This window comes from Chiloscyllium plagiosum, chromosome 25 (assembly GCF_004010195.1).
Source record: "Chiloscyllium plagiosum isolate BGI_BamShark_2017 chromosome 25, ASM401019v2, whole genome shotgun sequence".
Classification (NCBI taxonomy): Eukaryota; Metazoa; Chordata; class Chondrichthyes; order Orectolobiformes; family Hemiscylliidae; genus Chiloscyllium; species Chiloscyllium plagiosum.
This window is the reverse complement of record NC_057734.1, coordinates 31,808,263-31,829,449: the sequence shown is the minus strand read 5'-3', so window position 1 is coordinate 31,829,449 and position 21,187 is coordinate 31,808,263. Positions and strand designations below refer to the sequence as shown.

General features: G+C 41.4%; 1 protein-coding gene across 1 annotated transcript in view; it reads left to right on the top strand.

Annotated features, from left to right (window-relative positions):
* Window positions 1-21,186, top strand: part of nipsnap1 (nipsnap homolog 1 (C. elegans)) — a gene marked incomplete at its 3' end in the record, with an annotated part of 35,487 nt that extends 14,301 nt beyond the window's left edge. The window contains exons 3-9 of the mRNA XM_043715275.1: window positions 32-77; window positions 3,280-3,374; window positions 8,867-8,937; window positions 11,136-11,276; window positions 12,283-12,314; window positions 20,336-20,430; window positions 21,176-21,186. Coding sequence (XP_043571210.1) covers window positions 32-77; window positions 3,280-3,374; window positions 8,867-8,937; window positions 11,136-11,276; window positions 12,283-12,314; window positions 20,336-20,430; window positions 21,176-21,186 — 491 coding nt within the window. The remainder of the gene's footprint in view (window positions 1-31; window positions 78-3,279; window positions 3,375-8,866; window positions 8,938-11,135; window positions 11,277-12,282; window positions 12,315-20,335; window positions 20,431-21,175) is intronic.
* Window position 21,187: the final 1 nt, after the last annotated feature.

The following is a 21,187-nucleotide window of genomic DNA, read 5'->3' as shown; positions in this document are numbered from 1 at the left end:
CTGAATGTATTTTTTCAAATTTTTGTCTTAGTTCATAATGTGAAGCCAGACTGTCTGGACGCGTACAACAACTTATCGTAAGTTCTTTACATCTTAACATGATTGTATTTATACAGTGGTCACTGTCTCTAAAGCAAGTACGATGCAACATTTTGTGTGTTACCAAGATGAATTCTTCCGTACCACCACATTCCCCAGGGTTGCTGATTTTCTTATTTTAATCAGATTGGAATTTTTAAATGTAAAGTCCATTTTTTTCGGCCAGAAATACTTCCGACATCTCTGGATTTTATAAAATACCTCAGAAATAGTTAAATGAAAGATGCTTTATGGAGCTTGTTATGATCAGATTATAAACTGCTATTAACCAGCTCCAATTGTTCACATGTAAATTCATTTACCTTATTCTACTCGCAGAAACACAAATCCAGTTCATTGTCATGTAGAGAAGTTGGATTTATTAACGTAATAGATTGTCAAATTACTCAAATCTGATTTATAGTCGGAGAGTCATACAGCACAGAGACAGACGCTTTGGTCCAACTCATCCATGCTGACTAGACATCCCAATCTGACTTTGGCCCATATCTCTCTAAACGTTTCCTATTCATATCCTCATCCAGATTTAAATGTTGTAATTGTACCTGCATTGACTACTTCCTCTGGCAGCACGCACCATCTTTTGCATGAAAAAGTTATCCCTTGGGTCCCTTTTAAATCTTTCCCCTCTCACTTTCAACCAAGGTCCTCTAGTTTTGAATTCCCCCATCCAGGAAATAGACCTTGGCTGTTCATCCTATCCATGCCCATCATGATTTTATAAACCTGTATTAGGTCACCCCTCAGCCTCCGATGCTCCAGGGAAAATTTTTCCAGCCTATTCGGCTTTTCCCTATAGCTCAAACCCTCGAGTCCCGGCAACATCCTATAAATGGGGAAAAGCTTATAAACAAAATTACAACAGTTATCCAACTATAAGGACCCAATAAAGACACAGCACTTAACAGAAATAGGAAGTACATCTTTTTATTTCAATTTCTGTAACACTATTCATTGTAATATTCATAAATTAGAAAGATAAATAAGGTCTTTGATCAGCTAGATATAGTTTACTAGGTAAAAACAAGGATTGCAGATGCTGGAAACCAGAGTCCAGATTAGAGTGGTGCTGGAAAAGCACAGCAAGTCAAGCAGCATCCGAGGAGCAGGAAAATCGATGTTTCGGGCAAAAGATTTTCCTGCTCCTCGGATGCTGCCTGACCTACTGTGCTTTTCCAGCACCACTCTAATCTAGATATAGTTTACTATCAACTTGTCACGTATGCATATGGTCAGTTCTACATGTTGTTTGAAGTGTAGTATCTTGTATTTTAGACTCCCATTATAGGAATGTTTACATGTAACTACTAATTGTGTTCCAATTATGAAAATATTAAAAATATTTTATACCCCACTAACATATCTCCACCATACCTCTTCTCCCATTAACATGTGTTCAGTTATCCCTTGTGTGCTCCCACTCCAAATACTCTAATAGTTGATCTTCAAGTGTGAATCATGACGACAAAGTAATATTTCATGCTCATCTCTAGTTGTCTTTCTTGAACCAGTGAAGTCTTTGTTCTGATATTGATTCTACAACCATAGGCAGTAGAGACCTCTGAGGACTTTTTTTTTTATTAGATTACATTACAGTGTGGAAACAGGCCCTTCGGCCCAACAAGTCCACACCGACCCGCCAAAGCGCAACCCACCCATATCCCTACATTTACCCCTTACCTAACACTACGGGCAATTTAGCATGGCCAATTCACCTGGCCCTGCACATCTTTGGACTGTGGGAGGAAACCGGAGCACCGGAGGAAACCGGAGCAGACACGGGGAGAATGTGCAAACTCCACACAGTCAGTCGCCTGAGGCGGGAATTGAACCCGGGTCTCTGGCGCTGTGAGGCAGCAGTGCTAACCACTGTGCCACCATGCCACCCACAAGATGGAGCAAAGATCTAGCATAACGTGTGGGCAGTTTTCTTTTGCCCCCTGTACTTTTTGAACAGCTGTTTTATAGCTTTTGAAACTGCTCTAGGGGTCTTCACAAATCACTCACACGTTGTGAAACTTGGGGAACATGTTGTGGCAGGTAAAAAATAAACATGGTAAAAGCAGTTGGAACTTTACCACACTTTGGAAGATAGCCCACAAATGATTAATTTTCAGAACTTGTTTTGCTGGAAATTACGCAACCATTGGGTCACTAGGCTATTGTCCCAGCACTTCCCAGTAACCTTTGCCTTTCCTCCATGTGCTTGGGATGTGGGCATTTTGTCTCATCTTTTTTACTGGACTCATTCCAGCAGGTTCATACGGCGATAAGTTACTGTGGCTTCTTTGGAGCAACTAGCAGAGAAAAGAATATTGAGGTTCTGTAGAAACTCACTGTGCGTTCAGCATGATCAATTTCAAAACAGTCAAGGGTTTTTTTTCTGCTTTGTCAACATGATTCAGTAAAGAAAGGCATTATAATCTGGATGGAGGCTTGTCAGTTTTAATTTGTATAAGTTACTTTGATGTCAGCTTCTTGTGTTTCAGGATATGCTTGTTTGTGTCAAAGAAAATTTACCATCTGCCTTACCACACTTCAGTAACGTAATCCATTATTTCACTCAAAAAAATGTAGCATGATTTCTTCACAGTAATGTGCTCTGAACTTTTTGCTATGGAGCATCTAAAGCTTAACACCCTAGAAAATTATTTATGAATAAATCTTTGCACTACAAGCTTGCTAGCATTCACAATGTTTCATTTTCTGTTCAAATATTAGTGGCAATATTTGGTGCTTTTCCTGTTTTAGTGCCTTCCAAACATTTTTTCCCCACTGTGACATTTGAAAATTGTCACAACCTCTCAGTGAGGACTGTGGGAGTTGGAGCCAGTTTCAACGGCGATACAGTTGCTCTAACTTGTTCCAGGCTCCACTGTAGCTGTTGTAACCCGAATAGATAGCCTGCAATCCCACTTGGGGTTCTGACCTCCACTTTGGGAAGCCCTGCTCTACTTCTACAATCACAAACTAATTGATGGTTAAACTGGAGCCCTACCCATATTGAAACAAGAGTATGGGGCTGCATGCTGTTTGGAACTGACCTCTTCATTTGTATAAAATATTAAAGTGGTAGGTTGTCACTATTGATATTTAGTTCCACTTAAGGATCCATTTGATGTGTCTAAATCTAGATTGTTTGTCTTTTGATGAAAAAAAAATCTTTGTTAATGACCACAGGGAACAAATATTGCAAAAACTCCACAATGATCCTGACTACCCATGTGAGATCGTAGGGAGTTGGAATACCTTGTACGGTGAACAAGATCAAGCAGGTAAGTCTGTCATTTAGCCTTGAATCAAATTGTTCCCTGTTTAATATTTCTTCATTTTTCCCTCTGACCTTTAATAGCTCCAACTATTGTCTTTCTTCGATTGTCATCATTCTTGGCCTCACTGTGGTAAATCCACTCAAGCCGGACCCTGCCTTTGTGAATTCGCTGCCAGTTACAGCAACTGTCCAATTTCCATTTCCGCTGACATTAAAGATGTGTTGGTGCGGAATCAATGTTTCCATCTGCTCGAAGCAACAACCTTCCTTCTCTGTCACAGCATTTTTTTTACATTTCTTTACCTCGTTGAAACTTTTGCTCATTGTTCCCCAAAACTTTCCTCTTTTCCTGCTTTCTTTTTACCTTTAGACTAAATGGGCCTTTTAAAACTCTAGAAGCCTCTGAGCTGTCACCCTCGAATGGGTCATTAACGTGCATGTGCTTTTAGTGAGTCCCTTCTGAACAGCACCGTTGGGTACGGACACTACATGGCAACTCACCGCCACCTTCTTGAGTTTCATAGGGAAGGGCAATAAATGTTAGTGATGTACATATACTGTGAAAGGATAAATGACGTATCATCAGATAATAAACTACCAGTTGCCAACTCTAATTGAAATTGAACTGGCATGAAAAACGTCTGAAGATTGCATTGTATGAATTAGAAACTTAAAATGCTGGAAGTACTCTGCAGGTCAGACAGAGCGAAGTAGTGTTAATCCAAGGCTCAAAGAACTGAAACATTGAGCTGAAATTTCCCTGCCCTGTCAGCAAATAATGGGGGCAGAAAAATAAAGAGGAGTCACAATCAGACATCCGGAATGTTGCCATTGGGAAAAGGGTTGGCTGCTTGCTCCGAGACAGCAAGCCAGCCTGCAAAGTTAAGACTGCAGTTAGGGGAGGTTTTGCGATGTCACCACCATTCTGCCAACTGGGAGGCCCACGGTTCCAATGCAGCAGGCCCAAGGGTAATCTGAGCTAGCGGCTATATGCTGTGAAGAGAGCACTGCATTAAAAAATACAGCAATCCAGCAGACGGGTTCCCCCCCATCCTAAATCACCTCTTGCTATCTACCCTGGCATTGGAATTAATCATGTGTAGGCTAACAGCAGCCTCTCACTGGAGGCAACCTTGCAGCCCCTGAGGTGCCCGGGTAGTGCCGTGGTCTCACAGCTAAGGATTCCTGCTCAGGAGCCTCCTATGTTTCCAACACCTGTGTGCCAAACTTCTTTCTGTTGATGCTATTTACCTTTCTGTATGGATCAACTGACCAACCGAGTATTTCCAGCATTTTCTGATCCTATTTTTACATCAATATTTTTTGCCTTTAACATTGTATTTTTATACCTGTCAGGCTTTTTTTGTCAATTCCGAACTGCCTTTGAGAAATTGCTGATGAGCAGCTTGAAATGCTGCAGTCCCATGGTGCTGTTAGGGAGGGAGCTCAAGATCATGGATGCTTAAGGAACAGTGGTCTATTTCCAAGTCAGGGTGGTGAGTGGCTTGCAGGCAGTGGTGTTGCCAAGTCTCTTTATGGTGGTAATCTTTGGTTTGGAAGGCACAGTTGAAGAAGCTTTGGTGAGTAGCTGCAGTGCATCTTGTGGATGTGGACAGTTGGTGAAGAGAGTGAAGTTTAAGGTGGTGGATATGGTACCGATCAAGTGGGCTGCTTTGTCCCAGATGGTGTCAAGCTTCTTGGGTGCTTCTTGAGCTGCACTCATCCAGGCAAGTGGCGAGCCTTCCATTACTTGTCTGATTTTTATGCCTTGTATATAATGGTCAGACTTTGAAGAGTCAGAAGTTGAGTTACTCATTGCAGAATTCCCAGGCTTTGAGCTTCTCTTGTAGCCACAGTATTGATTATGGAGAAAATGAAGACTGCAGATGCCGGACAGTCAGAGTTGGAAAGTGTGGTGTGGGTCAGGCAGCATCCAAGGAGCAGGAGAGTCAACGTTTTGGGCATAAGCCCTTCATCAGGAATGTGGGGCGGGAGGAAGGGGGCTGAGAGATAAATAGGAGGATGGAGGGAAAGTCCCTGCACATCCAAACACTTCATCTACTGTGTCCGTTGCTCTGGATGTAGTCTCCTGTACATTGAGGAACAGGATGCCAACTAGGCGACATGGTGGCTCAGTGGTTAGCTTTGTTGCCTCACAGCGCCAGGGATCCGGGTTCAATTTTGGAGACTGTCTGTGTGGTCAATTCTCCCTCTGTCTGTGTGGGTTTCCTCCAGGTGCTCCAGTGTCCTCCCACAATCCAAAGATGTGCTGGTTAGGTGACTTTGTTGCCTCACAGCGCCAGGGATCCGGGTTCAATTTTGGAGACTGTCTGTCTGTGTGGTCAATTCTCCCTGTGTCTGTGTGGGTTTCCTCCAGGTGCTCCAGTGTCCTCCCACAATCCAAAGATGTGCTGGTTAGGTGAATTAGCCAAGCTAAATTGATCATAGTGTTCAGGAATGTATAGGTTAGGTGCATTAGTCAGGGGTACATATAGGGTAGGGGAATGGGTCTGGGTGGGTTACTCTTCAGAGGGTCGGTGTGGACTTGTTGAGCCAAAGGGCCTGTATCCACACTGGAGGGATTCTATGATTCTTCTATGAACTCGCGGAGTGTTTCAGGGAACATCTCTGGGACACACGCACCAGACAACCCCGCCGTCCTGTGGCCAACCACTTCAACTCCCCCTCCCACTTCACCAAGGACATGTAAGTCCTGGACCGCCTAGCCACCCCACGCCTGAAGGAAGAACGCCTCATCTTCCACCTTGGGATCCTCCAACTACACGGCATCAACATCAATTTCACCAGTTTCCTCATCTCCCCTCCCCCACCTCATCCCAGATTCAACTCGGCACTGCCCTCTTGACCTGTCCTACCTGTCCATCTTCCTTCCCACCTATCCACTCTACCCTCCCCACTGACCTATCACAATCACCCCCCCAATTCCACCTACCTATTGCCTGCCCAGCTACCTTTCTCCCAGCCCCCTCCCCATCCTCCTATTTATCTCCACTCCACATACCTGGTGAAGGGCTTCTGCCCAAAACATTGATTCTCCTATTGCTCACATGTGCCTGACCTACTGTGCTTTTCCAGCACCACACTTTGCAACAATATTGATATGGCTTGTCCAGTTAACTTTTCCGTTAATGGTGACTCCCAGGCTGTCGATAGAACATAGAACAATACAGCACAGAACAGGCCCTTCGGCCCACGATGTTGTGCCAAACATTTGTCCTAGCTTAAGCACCCATCCATGTACCTATCCAAACCCTCTCCAAAGCTTCCACATCTTTCCTAAAGTGAGGCGACCAGAACTGCACACAGTACTCCAAATGTGGCCTAACCAAAGTCCTGTACAGTTGCAACATCACTTCACGACTCTTGAATTCAATCCCTCTGCTAATGAACGCTAATACACCATAGGCCTTCTGACAAGCTCTATCTAAATGGAATTAACTGATGCTAATACTGTTGAACATGAAGAGGAGATATTTATATTGTTGGTGAAGATTACTATCTGGCACTCTGTGGATGTGAACGTGATTTGCCACTGTCAGCCCAAGTTTAGGTTTTGTCTATGTCTAGCTTTGTGCCAATGCAGCATGCTCCATTATCTCAAGAGATGTAATTGGTATTGAACATTACTCAATCATTGGCAAGTACCACTCACTTATGACATTATGATGGAGAGAAAGTCATTGTTAAAATGGCTGAAAATAGTTGAATCTATAGCATTGTGTGAGGAGCTCCTGCAATAATGGATACTGTCTCTTGGACTCATTGAACCAGGGTTGGTCTGCTGATGGAAATGCGAAGTTATGAGGTTACAATTTCTGTTTGAGTTCAGTTCTAAGACCATAAGACATAAGAGCAGAAATTAGCCATTTAGCCCATCATATGTGCTCCGCCATTCAATCATGGCTAATAGGTTTCTCAACCCCATTCTCCCACCCTGATCCCCATGATACTCAAGAACCTATCTGTCTCAGTCTTACACATACACAATGACCTGGCCTCCACAGCTTTCTGTAGCGATGTGGCTTACTGTTGGTTTTGACCTGTAGTATCTAAAACATGCCCAATTTTGAACAGCCAGCTCTGTTTTGAATATATTCCATTTAGCACAAAAGTCACACAACACGATGGAATGTGTCCTCAGTGTGAAGTCTCTGAGGTCTGTGCTTACTAGGTTATACCTGGAATGAACAGGTTAGCCTTTCCTCATAAAGCAGACAGGCTGGGCTTGTATCCTCTGGAGTTTAGAAGTGTCGGAGGTTACTTAATTGAAATATATAAAACCCTGAGGGGACTTGATGAGTGAAGGTCAAAAGGATTTTTCCCGTTTTGGGAGAATCATTTAAAACAGCTGATGCAAAAGATTCTCTCAGAAGGTATGAATCTTTGGAATTTCCTTCCTGAAAATATTAAATATTTTTAAGGCAGATATGGATTGATTCTTGATTGCCAAGAGATGAAAGATTATATGGAATAAATAGGAATGTAGAGTTGAGGTTAACATCAGACCAACCATGATCTATTGGAATAGTGGAGCAGGACCTGGAGGCCTACTCTTGTTCCTTGTACATATTTGCACTGACTACTACCTCCAGTGCTGACATGAGGTGTGCAGCAGCAAAAGGGAGGTTCCTGAGGACAAAGTTGAGTAGATTTTCCCCTTGTATTGGTTGTCTCTCCAACTGCCATTGGGTCTGTCTGTAAATATGGCCTTCAGGGCACAGTCAGCAGTTGTGCTACTGAGTCCCAATTGGTGATGGATGTGAAGTCCCCACACAGAACACATTCACTGCCCTTGCCACCCTCATGACTTCTTTGAAGTGGCGTTCAACATAGGTGAGTACTGATTCATCAGCTGAGGAAGGAAATAGCTGAGAATTCACAGGCAGTTTCAACACAGAGCTTTACCTAATATCATAAGAGACCATCAGGTGGAGTAGTCAATGTAGAAGACTCCCAAGGTCATTCCCTCCAGGCTATATAACAGCTTGCTACCGTCTCTAATGGATCTATCCTGCTGATGAGCTAAGATGAACAGGGTATTTATTAGGAGAGCCAGGATTCTGGGACATTAGTTTAAGGTAAAATGTGGTGAGTATGACTGTGTCAGGCTGTTCCTTCACTGGGCTGTCACAAAAGGCATGGTGAACCAGGTTTTTATGATACTCTAGCCATTTTATGATCCCGTTTATGAATATAAATTGTTTTATTCCAACTGTATTTAATTAATAGAATTCCCTAGCTGCTACGGTGGGATTTGAACTCAGTTCTCCACATGGGTAGTCCAGACCTGTGGATGACTAACACAGTGACATGAGCAGTCTGCTACTCTACCTCAGCAAAATTCATTGTTGTGAAGGAAGTCCTCAAAATGCCCGTGGCATATAATTTATTACTGAGTCTTACCAATTTTTTTCTTTCATACTGTAACACCTTTTTTTGTGTACACGGCAAATTTGTCATTTTTATTTTGCACAGTGCATTTGTGGCGGTTTTCTGGTGGTTATCCTGCTTTGACAGATGCTATGGAGAAGCTATTACAGAATAAGGTAATAGATGAAAGCCAATCCCTAAGTCATCCAGCCTCAGACAGTTAAATTTAGTTTCATTTTACACAGCCAACATTAGTCTGTACACGTGCTTATATTTTTCTACTCAGTGGTGTATAATTGAGCATCTGGGTATTTGGAAGAAGATTAGGTTCAGACAAATATACTTATGCTAACGTGACCTGCATTTTGTGTATCTTCTGTGACTGTAAGATATAAGGTTATATAATGTAAAGGTTAGAAATGACTGTCGTTTTTAAACAAATTTCAGACAACCAGACATCACTGCTGCTGAGGACAGCTTTATCCTCCTGAACCTCACTGCATCAATTGATACAAGTGAGAACTCCATTGCCCTCCGTCATTTCATCTTCATGATTGTTCTCAGCTTGCTTCCCAGTGCCCTGCTCTAATGCAGAAGGCACATCTGCTTCTGGTCTACAATGGCTTCTCCTCAGGCATGTCCAATGTTTCGCTTTTGGCCACAATTCCTCCTATACATGCTGCCCATTTGTGATGACATCCATTACGTATAGGGTCAGTCACCATTTGTATATTGACACTCAACTCTATTTCTGTATTACTATCCTTAATTCCATCAGTGTTCTGTCCAACTGCTTGTAGCATATTCAGTCATGAATGAACTTTCCATTGCTAAGTACCAAAACATTGGAGGGCACTGAAGGTCTTTGGTTTCATTGCTCTCTTTGACTGCTCACTTGGGCTTCATTATTGGTGGTTGTTTCATTCTTACCTGAACTTCAAACTCCACATCTCAATCACCAAGATTTGTTGATTGCTATCTCCTCTTCACCAACCACCACACTTACTCCTCCCCTGACCCCCATCCTGCCACTACCCTCTCCTCAGCTCTTATTCATCACTAAAATTCTCATCTGTAAAATCATCTGTATTAGACTGAACCATTCCAATACTACCCCAGGAAATCTTGATCTCCTTATGTGCACTTGTCCTTCACAACTTCCATTTGATTGCCCCAACACTCAAATCCATTCCCTCATTCAGGTTTTTTGTCCGTGACATTATCCTTCCCATCCTCTGGAATCCTGCTTAAGTGCCAGCAAAGGCCTGATGATTATCTGAAACATTATTCTGGATTCTATAGAAACGTCATCTCACCCCTTACCTCACCAGCCCTCCTCAAACCCTGACGGCTGTCGTGCAGTGATTTATTGCAGGATGTAGCATTAATTGTTTTAAGGCTGGTCTTCCACAGCTTTTTCACAAGGAAGTCCTGCCTTAGAGCATTGCTCACCCCATTTGGATTGGTCGACAGCTCTGTAGTCACACCAGTGCCAACTGGGAGCAGTGGCCACTACCGGGAGTGCAAGCATCCCACTTTTGAAGCGTCCAGAGAGCCTAGAATTGGACATCCTGCCTGTCAGGGGCCTCCCTTGCCTCCTCCCCCTCCCATTGTGACTAAAATATCCTATCAGTGGTGAGATGAGGCCTTTACATAGCAGCGAATGCACTACTAGTGGCCTCAATGGGTCTAAAAGCAGATGGGCCACCCAGCACCTTCCCCACACCCCAAGAAATGTCAGATAGGTTGGTTAGGTGGTAGAAGTCACCTGCCTGCATTTACAAACCTGTCAGTGCACTGGTGTATAATTTATTCCATTGTTCCTCTCCAGCCACTCTGGCCTTAACACCACGATACTTTTCTTAAAACTCGGCTGTCTTGTTGCCTCCTTCAAAACTCCGCAGATACCCTGTCCTCCAATCAGCTTGCCTAATTTGGCTATTATCCCTGCCCGCCGTTATCCCAGAGGACTACTCTCACATTAGAGAGAGAGAAATGGCTGGCAGTGGTTTAACCCGAGGGTCACCACATCTCTGGTTAGTAGTGAGGTTGACCATGTGGGATCGGCATGGTAACCTTAGCTGGTGACAGAATTGAACCCATGCTGTAGGTATCACTGTGCATCGCAAACCAGCCATCCAGCCACTAGCACCACCTGATGTCTCATTTCACTTCACTGGTCTGCTTTGGGATGTTTTGTTAAGTTGAAATGTTACTTAAATAAATACAAGTTGCTGTTATCTAAGACTACTGTTTTATTTTCATCAATTTATTGGTAGTTTTGAGATTGTCTCTCACATAATTCCCATTTAATCCCACTGATTATTAGTGTCCAGTTTTATGACTTTGGATGATTGTTTTCCATATATTTCAGGAATATTTGGAATATCGAAAAGAGAGGAGCAAGATGTTGTTGTCTCGTAAAAACCAGTTGCTCTTGGAATTCAGTTTTTGGAATGAACCATTACCAAGACTGGGACCTAATATTTATGAACTCAGGACATATTACTTAAAGGTAGATCACTCTAAGAGAGAATGTACTGTTCCATATCTGGTTAATATTAGCACTGGAGTTAAAGCAAACGGAATGGATAGCTGTTCCAGAGAACTATTACAGAGAACTGTCATATTCTGTGCCTGGGAATTTCCTGAATGTCCTGTCACTAACCAGTTATAATAAACTACCTGAAAATGAAACAATATCCTTCGACTGAAATTTTACTTCATAGAACACATTGTGGTGCAATTTACGTGACATTTCCACAAATACAGTTGTATTTTGTTAGAGGTGCACCACTAAACTGAATTTGAGATGGGATTTCAGTCGGGTAATGGAGCTGAGTTGGCTGCTTCCCTTTAAAGCAATATTTGCTTTCTCCATCTCAATCTGTATCTAATAACACACACATCTGGATGTTAGTCTCCGCCTGCCTCACTACGACACTGACTTGGGGCGAATCATACCTTTTTTGTGGTCCCATTTTTGTTTGAGAATCTGTAACTCTGCACTCAGTCTCTCCCACTGGAAGAAATCAGCACGTTGGAAACACTTTCTCCTGATCACTCTCTCATGTCACTGGTTTCAAAAGGTGAATCAGAAATGCTGCAGCATTTTAACAAGAAATCTTAGTGATAGGGTTTAGGAGGGTGAAGGGGAAGTATTTTTTAACAACGAACCATTACTTCATTTTGAAACTGCGAAAAGGAGAACTTGTGATACTTGCCCAACAACCTTGTGTATTTTGAGCATTGATACACTTGTATGTACAAAGCAAACCATCAAAAAAAACTGAATTTATTAGGAGTTTGACAAGCTGAATGTATGTGCTATTTCTTAGCTGTAAGTTTCAGTGATACCTTTCTAATTTATGAGTTTGGAGCAAATAGATTTTACTTTAATTACTAGAACTCAGTACATTAGTTGCTTAAAATAATTAAAGTGATTTACTTTATTCTAGCAACAACCAGTTGTTCAGTGAATCTAATGTGAACGATGATTTATTTTTCCCCTTTTTTTTTAGCCAGGGACCATGATTGAATGGGGTAACAACTGGTAAGTGACTGTTTGCTCTATTAAACTTGAATGAATTGTAAGTGTTATTTGACATTATTGGAATATTGAAATTTGACAAATCTAATTGCAACACCAGCAACTTGTTCCAAACTGATGCAAAAGTGAGTCATAGGCCTGAACAATCAGTTTGGTATCATCGAAAATTGGAACATTTTTCAATTCATCAAAATGATTTGTAAACAGGTGAACATAGAATAGAATATAGAACATTACAGTGTAGTACAGGCCCTTCGGCCCTCAATGTTGTGCTGACCTATGGGACCAATTATGGAAGCCCATCTAACCTACACTATTCGATTCTTGTCCAATGACCATTTAAATGCCCTTAAAGTTGGCGAGTCTACTGGTGCAGGCAGTGTGTTCCATGCACCTACTTCTCTGAGTAAAGAAACTACCTTTGACATCTGTCCTATATCTATTGTCCCTCAATTTAAAGCTATGTCCCTTTGTGCTAGCCATCACCTTCCAAGGAAAAAGGCTGTTACTGTCCACCCTATCGTAAGTCTCAATGAAGGCGCCTTCTTCGCTATAACAAAAACAGCCTCAAATCCCTTAGCCTTTCCTCGTAAGACCTTGCCCTCACACCCCCCCCCACCTTGCCCCCCTGCCAGGCAACATCATGTAAATCTCCTCTGAACCCTTTCTAAAGCTTCCACATCCTTCCTATAATGCAGTGACCAGAACTGTACGCAATACTGCAAATGTGGCCACACCAGAGTTTTTAACAACTGGAGCATGATCTCATGGTTCAGAAACTCAATCCCTATACCAATAAAAGCTAACACCCTGTGGTCATTGAAGATTGTGAAAATTAATTCTTGAAACGATGGTGTTACTGCAAAGGTCAACATTTCTTACCTGACCTTTACTACGCTTAAGAAAGTGATCGTGACACACCTTCTGCGACAGCTGTCATCACTAGAGGTACAGCTATGCTAATGTTAAATAAGAAGTTTCAGGATTTTGATCGAGCAACAATGAAGAAATGACAACAGGATTCCAATTCAGGATATTGTGTGACTTGGAGAGGATTTAGTAATATTCCCATGCATCCACTGTCCTTCCCACTCTAGGTGGTAGAGGTTATAGATTTGGAAGAAGCAGTCAAAGCTGTCTTGGTGGGTTCTACCTTGCATCTTGAATACGATTCACACTCCTTTATGGTTTAGCACTGGTAGGATGGTGTGAATGATAAAGTTGGAGTACAAAACAAAATGCTGGACACCCAATTCTAAATATGGGAGCCAGGTTATCCTGAATAGTGTTGAGCTTCTTGAGTTCTGTCTGAACCGCACTCTTCTACACGAGTAGGAAATATTTGAGAACACAGCAGACTTAGGCTTTTGTAGATGGTAGTGTCAGGGAGTGAGTTACTTGCTGCAAAATTCCCACCCTTTGGCCTGTTTGGGCCACAGTATCTATAGAGCTGGTCCAGTTAAGTTCCTAGTCAATCATAACTTTCAGAATATTTATGATCAGTGGATTCCACGATAGCAATGCTGTTGAATACCATTAGTGGGCGGTTAAATTCTCTCGTGTTTTGAGGTGATCATTGCCTGCCACTTGTGTGACACAAATGTTAGGTGTCACTAATCAGCTCAAGTCTGAATATGGTTCAACTCTGTCTGCATGTGGGCATGATTTATGAATTAATCACAAAAAGAACATTGCAGTCTAGAGCTAACATCTCCAATCATGATGGAGAGAAGATCACCAATGAAGCACCCAATGACTGTTGAGGGGCCAAAGGTGCTATTGTGAGGAACTCCTGGAACTGGGAAGATTAGCCTCCAGCAACCACAAGTTCAATGTATTTATGCAGTCAATGGAAAGCAGATCCCAAGAACATTCCCCAATACTAGAACTCTTTACCACACTTGGCCAAATATCATATTGATGTCAAGGACTTGCAGCCTACCTGTAAAATTCAACCTTTTCATCAATGTCTTCATCAACGCAATTATGTGATCTGCAGCAAGTGGCCCTAGTGAAATCCAATCAGAATATCGGTGAGTTATTGCAACTTGGTAATATTTCTGACAACACCAAGCATCATTTTGCTGATGATTGAGAGGAGATTGGATGGGATGGTATTTCCTCTGCTTTTTATGGACAGGGCATGTGTGGACAATTTTCCACATTGTCAGACGGTGCCAATGTTGTAACTGCGCTGGAATAGCTTGTTTAGGAGTGTGTCCAGTTTTGAAATACAGGTCTTCAACCAGAACATTTTCAAACTTACAGCTTTTGCTGTATCCAGTGCCCTCAGTCGTTTCTTGATATCACATGGAGTGACTTGAATTGATTGTAAGCTAGTATTGATGAACATCTGTTGAGCATTTCTGGATGAAGATGATTGCAAACGAATATTCCAACACAGTTTCAATTGTAAATGAATATGCAAACGCAATCATCTTATCTTTTGAACTCATGCTGTTGGCTATGCCAGCATTGAGGTTAGGAATATTTGAGGCTGAGAGGCCTATTCTTTTCCTATTTCTCTGATCTCGTATGTCTTCAGCAAAAGACAGTAGTGTTGCTACTGAGCTACTCTTAATTATTAACATTGAAGTTTACCAACCAGAGGACATTTTGGGCCCAAATAGTGTTCAAAATGGATGAGCTATGATTCACCAGCTAAATGAAGGGTTTCCTTGCCCATGAGAATTCATAGGATTTAGGGTATAGTCAAACAGGTTTATTTGGGAGCACTAGCTTTCGGAACGCTACTCCTTCATCAGTACTTCCAAATAAACCTGTTGGAGTATAACCTGATGTTGTGTGATTTTTAACTTTGTATACCCCAGTCCAACACCGGCATCTCCAATTTAAGTTTCAATGTTGAAGCTACACAGGGTAATTCCTTCCTTGGTGGTAGACCAATGTGCTAACATCAATGCAACAGACGTTGCCACGGCGAGTGTGAGAGGAATTAGGCTTCTGGCTGAAATATAATTGAAAGTATGACTGTGTTAGGTTATTCCTTGACTAATTTGTGGGACAGCCCACCTAACTTTGCCCCATTTCCCCAGCTGTTATTGAGGTGGATATTGTAGGACTGACTTGGTGGAGGGGAATATTTCTTTGATGTGATCAATGCTTGCATCAAGACCAGCTGTCCCATTCATCTTTTGTTTAAAATTAAATTGTTTGAAAGTATTATGACACACTTCCAGGGCAGGTGGGACTTGAACCAAAGGTAGGGACACTACCACTGCTTCCCAAGAATCCCACCTGCCTACCTTCCTGCCATCAAAACTATCAGAGGGCACAAATTTCCACCCAGAATTACTGACATTAGCATTTATTTCAGATTTAGTTGTTAACGTTTTAAGTTACAACCTCCAGATGCCATCTTAGAATTGGAATTTAAGTTTCCTACCATTGTCCATTCTCCACATTTCTCTGCCAGCAACATAACCATTATTCCTGGGTTTGTCTGCGGGTAATCTCCCCAGTGTATCAATCATTTTAGCATGTCTGTCAAATTTAAAGCTGCTTTCAGTCAGTGTTACTCAGTTTCTTACAGTTGTTTGAAGTTACACTGGTGCGCTACAGTTCTTAAATCAGTTTTTGAAACATTGAAAGAGGTAAGTCTTGAAGGGAAAGGAAATTCTGTACATTTTCACTTCAGTTTTAAAATGATGAAATCTCTGATCTTAATTGTATGAATGCCATTTTTATTATCCCACTATAACCTATTGAAAAATGTATAAATTCATTAAACAGATCCTAATTGTATATCTCCACACAACGTAAGAACGGAAATAGACTCATTCAGCTCACCAGGTCTGCAGTGCCATTTAAGTGAGTCCATGGCTGATCTGATTAACTGTTCACCTTCCTGTCTTTTCCCATAACCCTTGACTCCTCTACTGATTAAAAATCTGTTTATCTCTGCCTCGAATATATTTAACAATCCATCCCAGACAGCCCTCAGTAGTAAAGAATTCCGCTGATTCACTATCCCTGAGTGAAGAAACTCATCCCCATCTCGATCTTATACGTGTGACCCCATTCCCTGAGATTTTGCCCTGTGTCCCACCCTCTCTTTCAGGGGAAACTTTTCTGCATCGATCCTGTCAAGGCCTCTAAGTATCGTGTATGTCTCATTTCTCGTTCTTTCAAATTCCAATGAGTAGAGGCCCAAACTGCTCAACCCCTCCTCCATAAGACAGTCCCTCCTGCAAAAAGAATGCATTGCTTCATGCATTTTAATCCTATAACACTATGGATTATGTACATACATAATATATATATGTATGTATATATACGTAATCTTTGTGAATAGACTCAGCACATATGTATGGCTGGAAGAAGAAAATTGAACCACGCCATGTAAGTTAATTTTCAGTGAACTTGAGGAGTAAGCAAGCCTTGGAACACGAAATGCCTCTTTACGCAATATTTCTTGCAACGTGTAGAGACTGGAAATCTTTGTTACTCAAATACTCTTTCGTATCTCTAATAAAGACCAATCATTTCCTTTTTCTGGAATTAGAGGACTTCCAATGGTCATATTAAATTCATAGATTCATTATGAATCAATTACATTGAATCTCTGCCCCTCAGCCACACCAAGTAAATAAATAAATTTCTTTTTGTTGTTGTTTACTCATGACTGTTTCAGTTAGTGGGTACAAAGCAAAGAGCCTTTTGCATTATATCCTCACAGAGTTTGATTTGAAACATTGGGGTTGAAGTTCCAGAAGGAATTCCATCAGTTTCTTGCTAGAATTCCAGCAGGATCCAGGTGGGTTTCTGAAGAAACGTGTCATGTGTTTGCTGCTGGGAGTATAGACAGATAATCCCCAGATAGTCTTCCTGTATCTGTGTGGGTTTCCTCCAGGTGCTCTGGTTTCTTCCCACAGTCCTGAGATGTGCAGGTTAAGTGGAATGGCCATGCTAAATTGCCCAGGGATGCGTAGATTGGGTGGATTAGTCAGAGGAAATACAGGATTACAGGGATAGGGTGGTCTGGCTGGGACTACTGAATGACCTGCTCCCACACTGTAGGGATTCTGTGTTGCCCGAACTTTTCTCATTGCCAAAAGTGGAACAAATGATCTGTCAAATCGAAAAACTATTTCAGAATGCTATTTTTCAACTCGTGGAGAACACTTGCTGATTGCCAAGGTCACATCGGCTGATTTATTGAACAAATCAGAACATCAACTGAGTCAGTGGCTTTCTTTGAGCTGGCTTGTGAGTCTGTTTAAAATTCCAAGTCATGCTAGAAAGCAACGCACGCACTGTCTGCAGTCCCATTTGTCAATTTCCCTGACTGAGTTCAAGAGTCGAAGGGAAAGGGAGCAAAGCAGCTGTAGCTGAATGAAACACAGCAAGCTGCTGCCAGGATTGTGGAGCTCAGACAGGTCTTCCTATTTGCACGGTGCTGCAGAGATTGAGCTAGGCCAAAGTACAGTCCTGAAGTGAAAGGTCACTTTGGGAGTGTCTCTATATTTTAAGTTCTCTGTGAAGCTTAAATTCCTGTTCGTGTTTATGAATGAGTCAGCTGCCAAAACGATGGAAACAAAAGCCACAAAAATTCTAAACCTGTCTGGCCTGCCTGTAACCGCATTACTCCATAGCTATTGGAACAATCATATCAGGCAAGGCCTTGGTAACAACCAATGAGGTCGTGCAAACAATTGTATAAATAGTCACGTGACAAAAGCTGGCTACTGAGATTGTGTAACTGTTACTGTTTGTACAGTCATGTGATCAGTATTGCCTAATGAGATTTATTGAAAAAGACATAAATGTTAATTATTTTGGTTTGATAATATTCAAAGTTCTCAGTTGTTGAGGCTGTTTTGTAGTTCATTGATTAATGAGTGGGTGAACATATTACAATCTCCAAGTGTCTCACATACTGTGAATTATTTGGAGTACTCATTTAAAATTGCACGCTGACTCACTGAAGATCTCTCTCCGAGAATAGCAGAAAACTTCTTTCCCAAAGCCCCTCCATTACTTTCAAAATCTGTCTTGAAACCTCCTTCTGAAATGGCATTTCTGTGCCTTCAAATCTTCCTTTGAGTCCCTCCAACCCAATTGTGGAACATTTGGCAATATACTTGTACTAATTCTGAAGAAGGGTCACTGGATTTGAAATGCTAACTCTGTTTCTCTCTCCGTGGGTGCTGCCAGGGATGCTGAGTTTTCTTCAGCAATTTCTGTTTTTGTTTTAGATTTCCAGCATCTGCAATTCTTTGATTTGTACTTGTATTAATTGCCTGGATGAGTGCCACAATCAGGAAGCTGAACACTGTCCATTCAAAGCAGCCTGCTAGAACCTATTCACCCTTCACCATGCGTCATGACAGCTCTGGTACAAAGGTTGTTTTGACCTTTACAACTAAGAGGGACAAGGGCAACAGACAAATGGAAACAGCACCACCTACAGGTTCCCCTCCAAGTCACAGTGTCCTGGATACGGAGTTATATTGCCTTTCCTTCATTGTGATGGGATCAGAATCCTGAAGCCTCCTTGCTAACAGTGCTGTGGGAATACTGGAACCGCATGGATTGCAGTAGTTCAAGAAGGTTGTTCTTGACCACATCCTCAAGAGCCACTAGGGATGTTCACCAACAACCGTGAATGAATATTAACAAAATTAAATTTAAAATGCTCAATCACGTATAATTTGTTTCCCCTCTTTGCTTTGCTTCCCCACTTCCTCCCTTAACCAAAACCATGGCCTCCACAAGCCAGTTTTCAACAACTTAAAAATGAAGCAGGAGAAAGATGATTCAGTGTATCAGTCCCTGTCCTTTTAACAACATCAGCCTCATATTTCAGCATCCACTTTGAATCTCACTCATGATTTAGTATCTCATGTAACATGAGTCCAGAAATAAGATTTTATTGTGGTATTTCTTCTTTCCATTTAAATTTATGTTCACCGACCTTCCTTCCCCAGCTTAGTTTGAAATGCTCATTTTTTACCCAGTACATCACCCTGTAGAATCCCACTGGAAGTAGCCTCCAGTCACAAAACCACCAATTGGCCATAATCCTCTGTTTCCTGACACTGGCCAGTTTTGGATTTAACATGCCACTTTCCCTTGGATCTCATAAACCTATAATTCTCGGCTGCCATGTGCAACATTGTTAAAATCCATGCTGATGGGTTTGGTTTGATCTCTCATGTTTCATCCTAGCCCATCCTTTGTGCATTTGACATATTGTTTGTCTCTGCACTCTTTTCAATATTTATATATGATTTTTGCAACAAGATGGCCAGTTCTAAATACTGCTGCAAATGTGGTTTTACTAGTGCATTTCTTTCATTGGCACAATCACTGGAAACGTTGTTCTGTACTGCCTGGCTGTATATTTAGTTGTTCATTAATTGTCACTTTGTCCAAACATTGTCACTTTGTCCAAACACTAACATTATTCATTTGCAATTCCTTTCTAAATCATAATTTTTTTTTGCACTAGAGCAGGAAGAGATTGTAGATGGGAAATGATATGCAGCACATTATGAATAAAGTATAATTGGAAATAACTAATAAGAAACACATCATCCCCTTTCCTTCACAATATGATATGCCAACAATCACTTCGTAGAAACATAGAAAATAAGATTAGGAGTAGCCATTCAGCCCTTCGAGTCTGCTTCGCCGTTCAATATGATTGTGGCAGATTGTCCAACTCATTGCCCGATTCCCACTTTGTCCCCTTGCCCTTTGATCCCTTTCGCCACAAGAGCTATATCTAACATCATCTTGAAAACATTCAGTGTCGTAGCCTCAACAGCTTTCTGTGACAGAGAATTTGACAAGTTCACCACTCTCTTAGTGAAATAAATTTCTCCTCCTCTCAATCCTAAATGCTTTACTCTGTATCCTTAGACTGTGAGCCCTGGCTCTAGATTCCCTACCATCAGGAAATCCTTCCTGCATTTACTTTGTCTCATACATGACCAGGATGATAGATACTGCAACTTTAGTTGTTTTTAAAACTATTTAAATTTTCTGACTGTCCTCAGGGCGCGAGCAATCCGATTCCGGCAGGAAAACAATGAAGCTGTCGGTGGATTCTTTTCACTGGTTGGTGACCTGTACGTGGTGCATCACCTTTGGGGTAAGTTGAATAAAATGACGTTTCTCAAAAATCTTTGTGAATTTGGGGTAGGTTTTAAATTTGCCACCCCAGCACATAACTTGGAGTTGTGGATCAGTTGAAAAAACATCAAATTGTTTTAATACTGGAGCAATAAATTGAAAACTGTATCCATCCTTGTGGTAAACAGTTTCATAATGGATTGTTATTGCTCTGATTGAATCAGATATTTAATTTCTCAAACTCCTTTCAATAAATGAATATGATCCTAGTTAGTGCAATTATTGATTTTAACTGTTTGGATTGTAGAGAATTATCTTTGTCACACAAGCTGACTTAAATTATTAAAGTATTATATGATTTATTGACATGATAGAATTCACAGGGCTTTATTTGTTCATTGCTAAACCTTGGAAAGTTGGAATAAATTCATAGAATAGCTTCCTTCTGTGGTATATAATTTATCATATTGTGTCTTTCCTTCTCGGGAATACATCCAATTTTCTTTTGAAAGTTAATAATAAACCTACATCCAACAGCATTTTAGTTGGTGTATTTCATGTGTTATGAATTTGCCTTATTAAAACAAAACGTGTTCTTATTTCCCTCTGGTTCTTTTGGCAATAAACTTAAATGTGCATCTTCTGGTTACCAACAGTTGGTGAAAATAGGTTCTCCTTCCTTAGCCAACCAAAACCAATCAGAATTGACAATTAATAAAAATGCTTAATTTTATTTTTCCTTTTATGTCCCCAATCAACTCTAGCTTACAAAGACC